Raw genomic sequence first — 16,926 nt, 5'->3', positions numbered from 1 at the left:
GTTCCACTCAGTGCATGTACTGGTAATCGAGACTGAATCGCTCTCAACAAGTGCGAGGCGACGCGCTTGCAAAACAGTTTTGTGATTGGTCTGAATTTAGCGGGAAATATGGATTTCAGGAAATCCCTCTTTTTTTTTTTTTTTATTGGCAGGGGAAAAGAATTGGAGTCGATTTTTATTGACAACGGATTTACATGCTGGAAAAACATGCAGCTAAAATGTAGGGAACATTTGGACAATAAGAGACACAAGGAAGTTGTGGTCTTATTATGCGTGGGGCAACGGGAAAACAGGGCTCATGTCGGTGTCATCAAAGGTAAAAGTTGGTTTTCTTTAACTCAGCTAATTCATTACCTTGCTGTTGTTGTTTACCGAATGCTCCATCTGACTGATCAGTCCTGGTTGTTGTTTACTGTATTGCTGTGCAGGTGTTGTAGAGGAGGAATTCAGTAGACTATTAATATAATTGCTGTATCAAAATAATGTCAGTACAATTTTCTTTACGACAAAGAATAGACACAAGAATATTATAATTGTTTTGCATTTATTTTACATTTCTGTTTGAATATGAACACTTTCTAAAACATACATACCGGCATTTTATACTGACATTGTTTGAACATGTAGATAATTGCAAATCAAATACATGTTTTAATGACAGTGTCGTTTTTATGTCTGAGATTTGTGCATACAATATGTTATTCACATGAAACATTTTCGCATATTCACATGTGTTGTCAATTTCAGCCAATTTTATGCACTGACAGGTCAAGATCAGTCCAGGAACCTTCCTGACTGTTATTAAAAAAACAATGAGCCCAATATGAGCCCACCATAATACACATGCCACATTCACACACAGATTGCATTGACAGATCATCTTCCTACATGATATTATTCTCTGTGTCACAAGACTAGACTACTAATGTCCTCAAACCACTAAAAGGCTATCTGATGAAAATGTAGAAACAAAGTATCTCCCAATTGCTCAAACAAGTCGTGAGGTTAGAATGATAAGGTTCTATCTCCGTTTAGAATGATAAGGTTCTATCTCCGTTTAGAATGAGAAGGTTCTATCTCCGTTTAGAATGATAAGGTTCTATCTCCGTTTAGGGCAGTTCAGAGATATTGAGCGTCAAAGTTTTTACATTCCATTATGTTTTGTGAGATGGAACTTTTGTATTTTATTAATTACTAACTAAAAATGTAAACATTTAAAAAAAAATAACACCACACAGGCATTAATAAACACCTCATGGATCAGATTATGTAAAAAACTCAATTTTGACAAAAATGGAGATAGATCCTTATAATTCTAACGTCACGAAGTGTCTCTGAACCTGACACTTTCATGATGATTCTGGAGATGCAAATTTAACACTCTCTGCATATGTAGATGTACACTCACCGAACACTACAACTGGGTAGCACCTCCTGTTATGAACATTTTGACACATATTTAGGGGTGCATGATACAAGGGTCATAATGTACATAGAAGATAGTTAGAAATAGATAGAAATAATGTGTGTTTAAAAAGTATCAAACTACCTTTCTGGTATTTTATAAAACCAAAAAAACATCTCTTTAACTATAAAGTCTCTGGGGTAAATTGCACGACACGTCATCGTCAAATTATTGGGTCTTTTTGTCTTTGTCTGCGATCACCTCAGACAGATCCTCCGGCCGCATAGTCTTCACTTGAGACTCCATGTTGGTGATCCTCTGCTTGATCTTCCCTTGGCTAGAGGTGAACTCTGCCATGAGTTTGGCAAACTTGGTCTGCATGAGGTTGAGGTTCTTATCAAGCCTGGTAACCTTCTCCTCCAGATCCTTGGGGTCGGCCCCAGCAGCGGCCAAGGCCTCGTCGATCATGTTATCCTTCCTCAGCATGGCCGACCCCTTCTCTTCTAGAGCCTTCTTAGCGTCCGGGTACTCCGTCAGCGCCTCCATCAGGTCGTCTTTGGACAGGGCGAAGAGATCCGAATAGCCCACGCTTCTGATGTTGGCCGTTCTCCTGTTGCCCGCCTTACTGCCCTTGATGCCCAAGATACTGATCTCCCCGAAGTACGCGCCGTCACTGAGAACCACGAACTGTGTGACTCCGTCGTCAGCCACCACGGCCAACTTCCCCTCTTTGATAATGTACATCTCCCTTCCGATGTCGCCCTTCTTACAGATGTAATCTCCAGGACTGAACACTTGAGGTTGCAGCTTGAGCACCAACTCGATCAGCAGGCCGGCTTCGCAATCCTGGAAGATGCGCACTTTCTTGAGTGTGTCGAGATGGACGTTGATGGCGATCTCAGCTTTGAGCTTGTCCGGGAGGTTCTTCAACACCTCCTTCTCGTCGCAGGTTTTCTTCTCTGTCCAAAGGTAGTCGAACCACTTGATGACCCTGGCCTCCAGGTCTTTGGTGACCTTTCGGAACTGCATGTACTGCTTGATGGAGTCGATCTTGGCCTGGAAGTCGGCACGTGACTTGTTCATGTTGGAAATCATGGCACCGACATTACCGACGATGGTGGCGAAGATCAGCACACCGATGAGGAAGTCGGCGACGACAAAGATGTACTCGACGTCCTTGACCGGAGGAGGTGTCTCTCCGATGGTGGTGAGGGTCAGCGTGGACCAGTACAGGCAGTAGATGTACTTCCTGGCGAGACGTCCGTACTCCGGGTGACTGATGTTAGGGTAGACCCAGGTGTCAGTCCCAAACCCGATGGTTTTGGAGATGGCGAAGAAGATGCAAGCGTTCCAATGGATGATGATCATGATGTAAAGTACAAGGTTACTGATTCGAAAGATGTTGGGGAAATTGGTTCTGGTCTCCGTGCGGTCAAAGAACTCGAAAAGTCGAGCCATTTTGAAGAGTCGGTTGAATCTGAGTTCGGGGTGGTTATAACCCACCTTTAACATTATTATATCTGTTGGTATTATTGCAAGCATGTCGTATTTGAATTGTGGTGTTTCTCTGTATTTGTCTCTTAATTTCTTGGAGTCTTTCACAAGCAGTCCTTGCTCCAGAAAACCTGTCGAAAGCATGAAAAGTGTTAAAATCAAATAGCTATCATCACTTTCAAATGCACCTTCTGATGAAACATTAAATGTGGTGGAGCATGGAGGTGGTTTCAGAATTTACTCTCACTTAATCAATTACAAAACACAGACAACGCCCCACAAAGTTTAAGAACTGTACCTGTTCTTGCTCTGACAAACGTATCCAGATAGTAGAGAAGATCTGAGGAATAGTCCAGGACGATCCATAGTGTCGTGTAAGTGTCCTGGAGTTCATTAAAACAGGACCTGGAGGAAAATTAACAAACATTCATATTGTAAGTCACTGTAAGTTAAACATAAAAAATGGTCATAAAAAATACTTTTATGAATTTCTAAAACAGACCTTGTCACGAGCATCATCAGGTTGTAAAATGTTGGTGCTGCAATTATCGTCAGCCACCTGTAGTATATGTCTGCTGCTGGGTCCATGATCCAAATGTCTTTTCTGAAAAAACACTTCAGGTTACAAAATGGACTGCACTTATTGCTCTAAAAACAAAATGTCTTTACATTTATATTTACATTTTTGCAGACGCCTTATTCCAAAGCGACTTACAATCAATACATTTGACTAAGCAAGTGAATCATCAATCCACCAGTCGTATCAGGAAGAGTAATCTAGCTCAGGCCCGGGGCCATTGGCAGTCTCAGTGATAGAAGGAAAAGTTTTTTTCCCTTTTTTGTTTATATATAGACACTGGAGAACAGAGAAGACAGTACAAGGGGGGCAGTAGAAGTCATAGGGGACACAGTAGAGGGGAAAGCAGGTGTCTCAGGAGACGCAGTGTTGGGGGGTAGTGGATGTCTCAGGAGGAGCAGTTAAGGTGTAACCTGAAGAGACGGAGGTCTTTACAGTGTTTAGTGTGAAGTGTTGAATAATCACAAAAGTGTCACCGCCACTTGAGTCGATCTTTGTTTTGAAATGATTCATTGACCCCTTTGCTAAAATGCTTTACTAGCATGCCAGGTGTGCTTAATCCCCCACAACCTGTAGCATCTACACTACGGCTATGGCATACTTACGGAGGCTCCTCTTTCTTTTTGTCATCTTTCTTGTCATCCTTCTTTTCATCTTTTTTCTCATCCTTCTTCTCATCCTTCTTTTCATCTTTCTTGTCCCCATCTTTTTTTTCATCTTTTTTTACATCATCCTTCTTGTCCTCTTTTTTGCTATGGATAACATTTTTATTGTTCACATTGTCGATTGAGGGGGGACTAAAGTCACATAGGAAGGACTACTGGTGCACTATGGGACTAGTAGTCCTATCAGACTAATTGATTGATTGATTGATTGAAAACTTTATTAGAAGGTTTGCAGAAGTAGGTACATGAAAGTACATATTACATACAAGGTCAACTAAAAGGATAAAAACCCAAGAAAGCCACTGGCTTATTTCAATTGGGGTCCTTGATTCTCAATTCATCGTTACATGTAAGACAGACAAAAGAAAAAAACTAGTACTATCTACAAGATAATACAGACAAATAACTATTACTATCTACAAGATAAACATACATCCATCATGGGAAGAACATTACAACAAAACATAAGGTATGTACAGCGGGTAGGACAGGTGGGGACATACACCACAGGTGGGGGCGGGGGACAAAACACAAAGTATGTACAGTGGGTAGTTCGGGTCTTTTAATCTGATTTTTGATTTAGAGGGTCCAGTTACGGATTGCAGCCTCCTGTAAATGTTTTTTGAGAGTGGTTTTGAAGGTGGGCAGTGTTTTGCACTCCTTTAAGATTATAGGAAGGGCGTTCCACATTTTTACTGCATAGTTTGCAAACGAGTTTAACCCCTTGTTTGTGGTGCAACGCGGTTGAACGTGGTTCGTGGAGCTTCCTCTGGTGTTGTATGTGTGGACGTTGTTCACTTTTTGGAAGTATGTTGACAGGTACTTGGGTGTCTTTGTGGTGTAGCGTATCTTGAAGACCAGGCCCAGTGCAAGCTGCTGCACTCTGTCAACTACTCGTAGCCAATCAAGGCTCAAAAAATGAGCAGCGGTTAGATGTGTCCTAGGGTTGAGGCCTAGCAGAAGCCTAACCAGTTTATTTTGGGCTGTCTGGAGTCTTGTTTTATGGGCCTTTGTGGTTCTATAGTACCATGATGTTACGGCATAGTCGAAGTGACATTGAATGAGAGCTCCTGATAGGGTCCTCAGTGTGTTTTTACTGACAAGTGAGGATATCCTGTACAAGAATCTAGTTCTATGGTTCACTTTTTTGATTACTTTTGCTGCCATTTTATCTCCGGAAAGATTTGCCTCTAAGATGGAGCCCAGGTATGTAATATCCTCTTTTCTTGTGATATTAATGTTACCCACTTTTATTTTAAAATTTTCAGCCATCTATTTTCAGCCAATAGATGACACAACGCTAGAGGAATACACATACTATCCTATCGAGACGTGGTGGGTGCTTGACATTGAGTTCATCATACCCAATCAGATTGCACCTGAGGCGGCTGTAATCATTGTATGATATCCAGTTTGAAACAGTGTTCCCCCCATGTGTTTCCTTTGTGTTTCAAATTAGATTGTTGAAATGCAACGGTGTAGTTACACACTGAACCAGCAGGTGGCGACACTACTCCCATTTATGTTCACCACGTCATTGGACTGAGATAACCTTTACCATTTACTTACTCTCTTTATTATACAGATATAATCTATATCTATATCTATATATATGTTACGGTACATGTGGGAAAACTAGGGTTAGGGTTAGGTGCTAGGGTGCTAGGGTTAAGGTTATGGTTAGGGTTGGGGGTAGGGGTAGGGGTAGGGTTAACCCTAGTTTTCCCACATGTACTGTAACATATACACATATATCTGTATACTTTATAAAGTAAGTATATATATATATAAAATGGTGCAGCCATGCTGGACGGATGATGAAATCAGTCAAACCAGCCTCAGATTTCAGATCTAGATAAGGAGGAGGGATCGATCTATCAAATAACAACATACCTTATCATTTGATAGGTACACTGAATGCTAAAATCTATATCCTATACGTATTCTTCTACAATACGGCCAGGATTTTGCCATCTACCAATAGCATGAATGACCCAAAGGTTCTAATGCTATGCTAGTAATGACCCAAAGGTTCTAATGCTATGCTAGTCTTCTTCCTCTGTGAAGAGCTACAGGACTACTACAGTATCCTAGTTGTTGACCCACGGGCGGTACACTTACTCATCTGTGTTGTTGCAGTTGTTCATGTTGAACATAGCCAGTGGCCAATGACTGACATGAAGAAAAGAGAGTACAGTTTCAGTGCAGCATGACTACCATTTCAATATGAATTGAGAGTAATTCCAGTGTGCTCTGTGACAATGTTGTGTTAGAAAGTTTTCCTAAAACTAAAAAATGAAGCTAATCGCAAGTTTGAATCAAGAACATTTACAGTTTAGGGTTGTTAGGGTCCAGTAAAGAAAGAAGACAGTATTTTTCATCGACCATCATCATCGTCATGGTAACCTGGCTGACTTACTTTCTCTTGCGGAGGTGGTCAGGGTGGCCCAGGGAGGACTGGGCATTGCTCCCTCGACTGGACTCGACTTTGAGCTCCGGGCCCCTGAAACGCTCCAGGAAGGAGTCGGGTCTCTCGACCTCACCCTGAAGTCTGTGAGACGCCCAATTCCGCAGCATGAACAGCAAGTGAGAAACCCTGGAGTGTCAGTAGGGAGGTAAAACAACAACGCGACGTAAAACACACCGTGTCTGAGCTAGCACCACTTGTAGCTACATGGACTGGTTCATCTGGTAGCTGTGTTTGATCACGTCATTCTGATCAGGCGGGAAACGAAACCAGCCGTATGAACAGTACGGTAGTGATGTGGGTGAAATGGTGCGGTGCTGAATACCTGGCCATGGCTCCGGCACCTGCAAATGAACTCCTGCGAGACTCCGCGAGGGGTCTGCTAGTTGCTATGGAGACGACCCCCTGCATTTCAGAGGAGGTGTCCTCGTAAAGAGAGTGGGTCCTGGAAGAAAGAGGGTGGTGGAGGTGGGATGACAGCACTTGACATGACACTTTTATTACTACAACTGTACACACGTGCTGTGTTGTATTGTTGGGGTTTTATATCATTTTATACTGAGCAATGTAAGTCTCTCTACAGTTTGGCGAATCTAGCACTCAAGGAAGGCCCATTTCCTTCCTTAATCTGTGTCGCAGTGAATAATTCTGACTATGGACAGGGCCCATAACTTGTGTAATCACAGATTTGTATAATATGATTGGTTCCCAAGAATAGTGACCTCATGACCAAGGACAGTTCTATAAATATGAGTCCCACCCATCATTGGGGGCTTTTTGCTTCTTGCTTATTGGTCTGCTCGTTTCTCTCTGCGCTCATGTTAATAAAAGGCCTCTTTGGAGACAATTCTACTTTAGTTCTACTAAATCTATTAAGAATCAATTATATCCCACAACAGTATATTCTTCCTTTCTGACACATTCCTTTCTATACAGAACACTACACTTTATATCCAAATCCAGTCCTCATACTAAACATTGTTTATTGACTATGAATACTATATTCCAGGGTGACCTCTGACCTGCTGGCCCCATTTTCAATGAGGTCCAGATCGTCGTTGGGCGTGCGGATGGACGGCCGTTGTCGAGACGGGTAGGACTGCTCTGTGGAGATCTTCGCCATGCTCACTCGTCAGGCGCTGTTGGCCAGCGGCATCCAGCCTTACACAACACTGTAGATAACACAGGTCAAAGGTCACACAGGTCAAAGGGCATTGCTTGACGTTAGAATGATAAGGTTCTATCTCCGTTTAGGGTAGTTCAGAGATATTGAGCGTCAATGTTTTTACATTCCATTATGTTTTGTGAGATGGAACCTTTGTATTTTATTAATTACTGACTAAAAAATGTCAACATTTTAAAAATAACACCACACAGGCATTAATAAACACCTAATGGATCAGATTATGTATAAAACTCAATTTTGACCAAAAATTGATAGATAATTCTAAGCTCACGATTGGCCAACGTAGGGCACCAATCATTGGTCAAGTCACAGCTAAAACATTAGACACACATCTATACATCCTCTTCTATCACATAGTTTTTTCAGTGATTTGCTTGTATGAAAAACATGGGATGTTTTTGTAACCCATCACATTTGATATACTGTAACTTATAGACAGAATTATTTGTAATGTATCCAAAATGCCACTGGCTTCACTCAGCCTGAACTACTATGTATGGAAGGCTGAATAATATATGTAGTATGTGGAGCGGCTGTGGCACAGGAGGTAGAGTAGAGCGTCTAATGATCGCAACAAGGTTGGCAGATCGGCAGTTCGAGCCCTGGCTGGCCACATGTCGAAGTGTCCTTGGGCAAGACACTGAACCCCAAATTGCTCCCAGTGAGCGGGCCGGCGCCTTGCATGGTAGCTTGCCGCCATTGGTGTGTGAATGTGTGTGTGAACGGGTGAATGAGAGGCCGTTGTAAAGCGCTTTGGAATAAGGCGCTATATAAGTGCAGTCCATTTACCATTTATGTAGTAGGCCTATACTTAGTCTATTTTGGAAACCACAGGGGCTATGCAGGTGTCTGGAGCTGATAGATGGAGAGATTAATCTGATTGAGATAAGTGGGCACTTTTTTCCAACCATTAAAAGTCCAGATTGTTTTTACCTGGGGATCTAATCAAACCCAGGCCAGGAAAACGTGATGTGGAGCACTGAGATGCACCTGAGCACAGCACCTAAGAATACATCCTGATTACCTCTTAAACACTCAACAGGATGAGCAAGATCACAGAAAGATCACCTCACCTTAAAATAACCAGGCGGCTAAGCTATAGCCAGTACAGTAACTATTACTGTATATGTGTGAGGCCTTCTGGTTCATGATATTTACAGCATATTCTGCATGTTGTTGTTATGTTGTGTTACGGGACGTTACCTTACAGGACATGTAGGGATCACATAGACATTACCAGTCATTCTTGTGCAATAGAACAGTTATTAATTATGAACAGTTAATATTAATAGGGTTAATATTAATAGGGTTAATGTTAGTTATTATTAACCCTAACCCTAACAGTTACCAATTTCAGAAGTAGAATAGAACTGTATGAATTTAAATTGGTATTATAATTCTGTAGTGACAGCAGTATAACAATAGTGTTTTGTATTATTGTGGCTCAGGATGAGATGAGTGTAATTAGACTATCCAGGGTAGTAGGCTGCACCTTGTAATCTAGCTGCCATCCACTGAGCTTCACAAAGGTTTGATTGTATACTTCAACTTACGACAGAACACACAATGGACTTACAGCTCATGCATGACACAATTTTAAGTATCTACTCAGAGAAACCTACAGCATGGAACAGAACATGAGCTGAGCACAGCCCTACCTTTGAGGGAACTATGGAGTGACTCCGGTTTAACTTTTTCTTCGTACCATGATTCAGAATAATATTTGAATTGCAAATATTTTTTTATTTTTTTTACAAAATATTTAATTGGCTTGTGCCAAGAAGACTCAATCAAAACAAAGTATTTGAAATGCCCAGGTCTGCTTTGAACTATGTCTTACTTACTGCTTTAAAGTCATAATTTTCATAAAATTGTGGTGGGCAATTAATGGTAATTACTTTTAAGAATGACATGCATGTCATGACATGCTGCTGGTTGGTGCTATTCTAGAATAACACATCGTGACGTTAGAATTATAATATCTTTATATATCTACATTTTTGTCAAAATTGAGTTTTTTTTACATAATCTGATCCATTAGGTGTTTATTAATGCCTGTGTGGTGTTATTTTTAAAATGTTGACATTTTTGAGTTAGTAATTCATAAAATACAAAGGTTCCATCTCACAAAACATAATGTAAAAACTTTGACGCTCAATATCTCTGAACTGCCCTAAACGGAGATAGAACCTTATCATTCTAAACGGAGATAGAACCTTATCATTCTAAACGGAGATAGAACCTTCTCATTCTAAACGGAGATAGAACCTTCTCATTCTAAACGGAGATAGAACCTTATCATTCTAAACGGAGATAGAACCTTATCATTCTAAACGGAGATAGAACCTTCTCATTCTAAACGGAGATAGAACCTTATCATTCTAAACGGAGATAGAACCTTATCATTCTAAACGGAGATATAACCTTCTCATTCTAAACGGAGATAGAACCTTCTCATTCTAAACGGAGATAGAACCTTATCATTCTAAACAGAGATAGAACCTTATCATTCTAAATGGAGATAGAACCTTATCATTCTAAACTCATGACATTTATATTGACCTCAAGTGACACTTCATCCGAGTTTACTGTTTTATCTAGTCGGTGGTGATCTGTGGCTTGGAGACCGCGGCCATAACAACACGTGTCAGGGCAGATTAGCGTTAAAGTGCGAGAAGATCATTTGAACATAAAAGCATCTTCCATCAAACTGCCTGTTTCATTGTAATCAATAAATCATCTATGAGAGAGCGCAGATTTATCCACAATTATAGTATACAATAACAGTTGATTGGTCAAAGTCTTTCTGTATGTGTCTCATAGGCTTTCTAATTTTTTATTTTTTATTTTATTTAACCTTTATTTAACCAGGCAAACATGTAAGAACAAATTCTTATTTACAAATGCAGCCTGACCAAAAAGCAGTGGCTCTTTGGGGGGGGGGGGGGGGAGCTAGAAATAAAACAAGGTTAAGTAATTTACAACAATAAAACAATAAAACACTGGCAAACACAGATGCATTAAAATACTAACAGTCAGAGAGAGGGGAGAGAGACGGAGGAGGTGAGGGATAGCGGGGGGAGTGGAGCAGGGGTACTAAAATGAGGCAGTGATGGGTTAATATACATACAAACTTTCATCAACACCATTCAGACACTACAGTCATTATTACAGCCGTCTAACCCACCTGAAGCCTCTTCTTCCTCACGCAGTTTTGCACAAACCGACGGTCCCAGTAATTCCTCTGAAGTTGACCAGTAATTCCATGTTTTTAAATTAGATTGTAATCCTTTGCATTAGCCATGAATTCCCTTTTTCTTTTTCTTTGAGAGAACAATCACTCCTCCGTTGTTGCCAAGTTGAAGATCATTTTGTGTGACTTTTGGAACACATTATTGTTATATTACTGTGTATAATAATATTATTACTGTGATATTCAGCACCGCAGACGGAGGACAGCTCACGCTCAGACCTCGGGGAGCGCTCTCTGGAAAGGGGCGGAGCCTCTCAATCAATTCAAAACGTCACGGCCCTCCACTCATGAATATTCAACAGGAATAATCTGCCTCCATATCCTCCTGTCCTGCAGGAAATCTGTTGTCGCAATTAGCCTAATTGGACACTTTGATTTAGATAAAAAAAAATATATTCTGTACAGATAATGACACATTAATCACGAACAATGGAGTAAACCAATCAGCATTTTATTTTTTATCATCATGGTACAGAGCATAACATCATCATTAGCTATCAACACATCTCAGCTTCATTCAAATGTCAATAAATTCTGCAAGGTTAATGATATATTAATTATAAAAGAACAATAATACTGAATTACAAGAGGCTGGTCACTACGCCCTTGTGTGTACTAGCAAAAACACATAAATGCATTAGTAATTATATCATATAGGACCTCTAACTATCCCTGTTTTACCACGGTCTCTCTGATGCTGAATACCGTTGACAGTTTGGCAGATTTGATGCAGTTCTGCCTTTTCATTGACATTGGATTCGTTCACAATCCAAATGTCCGTCACATACTACAGTATGTTTGCTCAGAGGGAAAATCAGTAATGCTGTATTATTTAAAAATTCGTGACGTTAAGGTTCTATCTCCTTTTTTGTCAAAATTTTATTTTTTACATAATCTGATCCATTAGGTGTTTATTAATGTTAGTTAGTGAGTTAGTAATTAATAAAATACAAAGGTTCCATCTCACAAAACAAAATGGAATGTAAAAACTTTGACGCTCAATATCTCTGAACTACCCTAAACGGAGATAGAACCTTATAATTCTAAACTCAGGATTTGTTGACACACATTCATATGAATGGGGGGTTTTACACTATAATGTGCTATTGGCTAAAACCAGAAGAGCTGGAATCACCAGAGTAGGCAAGGGCCTCCAGTTCCTCATCAACTTCCACCTCCTCTTCATCTCTCTTCTCATTCTCATTCTCCCTCCCCTCCTCCTCCTCCTCTTCATCTCCCTTCTTCATCCCCTCCTCCTCTTCATCTCCCTTCTTCTCTTCCTCTTCATCTCCCTTCTCCTCCTCTTCATCTCCCTTCTCCTCCTCTTCCTCTCCCTTCTCCTCCTCCTCTTCATCTCCCTTCTCCTCCTCCTCTTCATGTCCCTTCTCCTCCTCTTCCTCTCCCTTCTCCTCCTCCTCTTCCTCTCCCTTCTCCTCCTCCTCTTCATCTCCCTTCTCCTCCTCCTCTTCATCTCCCTTCTCCTCCTCCTCTTCCTCTCCCTTCTCCTCCTCCTCTTCATCTCCCTTCTCCTCCTCCTCTTCATCTCCCTTCTCCTCCTCCTCTTCATCTCCCTTCTCCTCCTCCTCTTCATCTCCCTTCTCCCTCCCCTCCTCCTCTGTCTCCAGCCTCCCACCCTGCGTGCAGCAGGTGTACAGACGCGCTGCTGTGTGGAACTGGTCCTCCGAGAGCCAGAAGCAGAGAGAGGTGTCTGAGTGCCGGCAGCTGTTCAGAGACAAACACAACATCAGAGATCTCCTTACACAGTTCCACATCGTTGCCTGGGAAGTGTCTTACAATAGTGTGGAAGCAGCACTCTACAACGTCTCCTGGGGAAAGGGTGATGCCAACTAAAGCAGGTGGGAGGATTAGGCAATTGACACACACGCATCCTTCTGCTGCTCGTTTCCTAGAGATGATCATGCCATCCATCCTAGACCTAATCATCCTCACTAAACACCCAACACCAAAACATTACGCTTAGAGTATCACAGAATAGAATATCGTGAGTTTAGAATGATAAGGTTCTATCTCCGTTTCGGGCAGTTCAGAGATATTGAGCGGCAAAGTTTTTACATTCCGTTATGTTTTGTGAGATGGAACCTTTGTATTTTTATGAATTACTAACTCCAAAAAAAGCAACATTTTAAAAATAACACCACACAGGCATTAATAAACACCTAATGGATCAGATTATGTAAAACACTAAATTTTTACAAAAAATTGAGATAGAACCGTATAATTCTAACGTCACGATGTCATAAAGGAAATGATCGTACGTTTGCCCACTGATGAAGTGAACTTCCACCTGAGCTCCTCCAGAGATGCCGTGGACGACCCCAGGCAGAAAGGTGTGAGAGGAGGTAGACTCGGCCAGGGTTAGAACGTAGTCTCCAACTGTCAGGGCGTGAGGACGGCTCCACTTCCCAAAGACCCAGTCCCGGTTCTGAACAACGCTGGTGTCGTCTGCCCAGCGGATCAGGAACCGCCCTCCGCTCCCAACTCTCTGTTCCACCTCTGCTGTAGGACAGACAGGACAGTAAATGGTAAATGGACTGTACTTATATAGCGCCTTTATCCAAAGCGCTTTACAACGGCCTGTCATTCACCCATTCACACACCAATGGCGGGAAGCTACCATGCAAGGCGCCGGCCCGCTCACTGGGAGCAATTTGGGGTTCAGTGTCTTGCCCAAGGACACTTCGACATGTGGCCAACCGGGGCTCGAACCGCCGATCTGCCAACCTTGCGACCATTAGACGCCGGCTCTACCTCCTGCGCCACAGCCGCCCCAACAGTATTAGTCCCAAGGTGTCGAAATCAGGTTACTTAGAAAATACTGCATGATGCATCAATCATGGAAAGATTTGAAGGGAGCTCATGTCATGAATGTAAACATGAGGGATTTTTCTGTACGATGCGATTTGCATTTGTATTACCGAGGTGATAAGTTGCTGTTCGGTCGCATCTGGAAACTACTGGCTGGCCTACCCAGCGCTGCTCACACTGGAGGGCAAAGGTCACGTCGTCGTAAAACTTCTGAGATGAAATGAGGAACAGCTGTGGCCTGGAGACTTGTCCTTCAGTGTCGTCATAATACCTCACCTAGGATACAAACACATGGGAAGTGTTTATACTGTAGATGACAATAAGGGGTTAATACATTGCGCACTAATGTGTATTTGACAATTAAGCAATATCACACGAGAGGGAGTGCTGGTATGCTGAATATCAGCACAGCTGTGATTCGGTCATTCGGTCAACCGAAGACAACCACAGCCGTGCTGATATTCAGTATAACAGCACGACGTCGAGTGTGATATTGCTTTTATACAACAGTTCTACAGCGCAATTTATTAGTTAACAGTAATAAGCGACAACAGATTATGATTTGTTTGTTTATTTAATTTTAAAAAATAAAATAATAATAGTTCCGCAACTGAACTTCAAATGGACTGTTGCCTAGTAACCTGAACACAAACATGTAGTCTAATTAACGGTCATTTAGTAGAACATCTGTGCGGCAGAGTGATACATACAGTTAAAAGTCCCAGTGCTGTTATACTGTATATCAGCACTCATAGAATGCCTCTTGTCCAATAAAATTACTTAGTCGGAACTAACTGTTGTATAAAAAAAGTTATGGAATGTAAATAAAACATTTGAAATATAATTTTACCAGAGTCTTCTCATCTTCTAAGACTTTGAGCACCAACCCTGGACAGTAGCGGTCTGGGTAGAGGGGATGAACCCCGATGACCGAATCTCCAATCTGAAGGGACAATTACAGGACGTTTAAAAAATACATCCTTAATAAAACAGGTCAGAACAATAGAGGGAACAATCTGGGAATATCACATGTTAATTCATAAGATTGATCTTGACTCAGAACCTACACTGAATTATCAACTGAATATAAAACTGTAAACAATTCATTTGACCGTGAGATCTTGTTTGGAGTCCTCTTCCTGTGTGAAGATGTCCTCTCTACAGATCCTCTCCAGCGCTCCGCTCTGACCTTGCAGGAGGTAGCTGTGATCTCCACATGCAAGGACCACTGAACCTGAGGGACAACACACTCAGCTGTCAATCATTCACAGGGTTCCCACACCTGCTGAAACATCACATTCAAGCACCTTTCAAGGACTTTCAAGACTCAATTCCCTCAAATTCAAGGACCCAACACGGCATAGTTTGAGACAGATCTAGATGAGAGTTTATATAATAGGAACTATCTGCTCACAGACAACAATTAAAAAGAGAGGCTTGAATGTGTGAACACTAGATGGTCTCTTGTCTTCTCTGCCACAGCACAGGAAATCAATACATTGTGAAATATGTGTAAAGTTAAGCAATACAGAGACTTATTTACTATAATTACGTAACACTTTTTTGAATATATAAAAAAAAAATTGAGAGAGAGAGAGGGGAATTCAAGCACTTTCAATGACCCATGTCTCAAATTCACAATCTTTCAAGGATTTCAAGGACCTGTGGGAACCCTGCATTCAGCCACATACGTAGGTCAACACACATCACTCTCAATCTCATCCAACATCGAACCGTCTCCCTGAGCTGATCTGAAGCAGGAAACCTACAGGTGTAATACCAGCCGTCATGTGACGAACGTCCAAGCACTTCCTGTCCAGGTCTCAGTTTGGACGAGTAGAGTCTGACTGTGTTCACGTACTCAGGCACGTCTGAATGATCCTTTCCTAGGGACAAAACATAAACATGTTTTAGTGGAGAAATGTGGTTGCCAAAATTCAGAATCGATTAATTAAGTCTTCACAATCTTCACAAGTATGTCCCATTATGATAAAGGCTGATTATGATAGCTTGTACATGAACTGACTGATAACTATATTTGTACTTGTACTATTCGGTTGTTAAGTCTGACGTGATGTTTAGCAATTTCCGGGTCCAAATAAAAAATCTCCGCACCAGAGTACCAGTGTACTAAAGCACCAGAGTACCAGTGTACTAAAGCACCAGAGTACCAGTGTACTAAAGCACCAGAGTACCAGTGTACTACAGCGGTAGAATGACAGTTCAATCGTTTTTTAGACTGGGATCTATTCATACAACAAGGGACAGTAACACTTTCCAGTTTTTCCCATATTGTCAGCGTCTTTGAGCCTCGGAAAAGCGTTATACAAATATAATGAATAGGGTATAGGGTAATCTGTGCTCTACTAGTGAATATCCATTTAACGATTACCCAAATCTGACTCAGTATTGCTGAGCGAGCTATCTGGGTGATTAGGGCAGGTTGAGACAAGCAGCATGTGGCACAGAGCACAGAGCACAAAGTATCACCTGTCCTGATATCAACACAGCAACCCCAGTCATCCAAAAGAGAGCTTTGAAATCTGTCAATCTGTCAATCTGCAGAGCTGCTACCACTAATCCCAGATTAGACTTGAACGCTCATCTGAGCCCCCTAATGCCCCCTCTTGGACATAGCCACTTAAGTGCGCAATCCCTGTACTGACTTTACCGCAGGTGTTACAGTGGCCGATCATGCACAGAGCCACAATATCCAGAACTCACTAACCGGCATTGGTACAGCGTAGCCATGAAAAGAGGCTAGGAATAGACCTTGGGATTGTTTCCAAGATAGAGTTCAGGAGGTTTAATAATACTTTGTGTAGCGTATGTCAGAGGAGAAGTGCTTGGTGCTTACGGTCTGGATATAGAGAGCCTTATAAGCCCTATACAGGGATAGAGGGAGAAGGGGAGGTTTGTTTACCTCGTCTCGTTCACAGTGCAAACAGTTCAGGATCTGATCCAAAACAGAGCATTACAGTAATGACTGGTTATTATTGGTTGTATCTATTGATGCGATTCTATGACATGTTGTCCTTAAGTTAGGTATCATT

General features: G+C 41.6%; 2 protein-coding genes across 2 annotated transcripts in view; both read right to left on the bottom strand.

Annotated features, from left to right (window-relative positions):
- Positions 1–1,633: 1,633 nt before the first annotated feature.
- cnga3a (cyclic nucleotide gated channel subunit alpha 3a) lies at positions 1,634–7,731 on the bottom strand (the record flags this gene model as incomplete). The annotated part of the gene is made up of 6 exons (XM_080535815.1): positions 1,634–3,030; positions 3,198–3,304; positions 3,402–3,503; positions 6,561–6,737; positions 6,934–7,053; positions 7,631–7,731. The coding sequence occupies 6 exons, from the start codon at positions 7,729–7,731 to the stop codon at positions 1,634–1,636; spliced, it is 2,004 nt and encodes a 667-aa protein (XP_080391941.1).
- Positions 7,732–7,733: 2 nt separating this feature from the next.
- The window catches only part of LOC308161895 (von Willebrand factor A domain-containing protein 3B-like), a gene marked incomplete at both ends in the record, with an annotated part of 32,134 nt that continues 22,941 nt past the window's right edge, over positions 7,734–16,926 (bottom strand). The window contains 7 exons of the mRNA XM_080535973.1: positions 7,734–7,780; positions 12,681–12,769; positions 13,324–13,564; positions 14,050–14,149; positions 14,724–14,816; positions 14,986–15,107; positions 15,643–15,759. Of these exons, the coding sequence (XP_080392099.1) occupies positions 7,734–7,780; positions 12,681–12,769; positions 13,324–13,564; positions 14,050–14,149; positions 14,724–14,816; positions 14,986–15,107; positions 15,643–15,759 (809 nt within the window). The remainder of the gene's footprint in view (positions 7,781–12,680; positions 12,770–13,323; positions 13,565–14,049; positions 14,150–14,723; positions 14,817–14,985; positions 15,108–15,642; positions 15,760–16,926) is intronic.

This window comes from Nansenia antarctica (genome assembly GCF_963989245.1).
Source record: "Nansenia antarctica genome assembly, chromosome: 7".
Classification (NCBI taxonomy): Eukaryota; Metazoa; Chordata; class Actinopteri; order Argentiniformes; family Microstomatidae; genus Nansenia; species Nansenia antarctica.
Note: the sequence above shows the minus strand (reverse complement) of the source record. Positions and strands in the feature narration are given on the sequence as shown.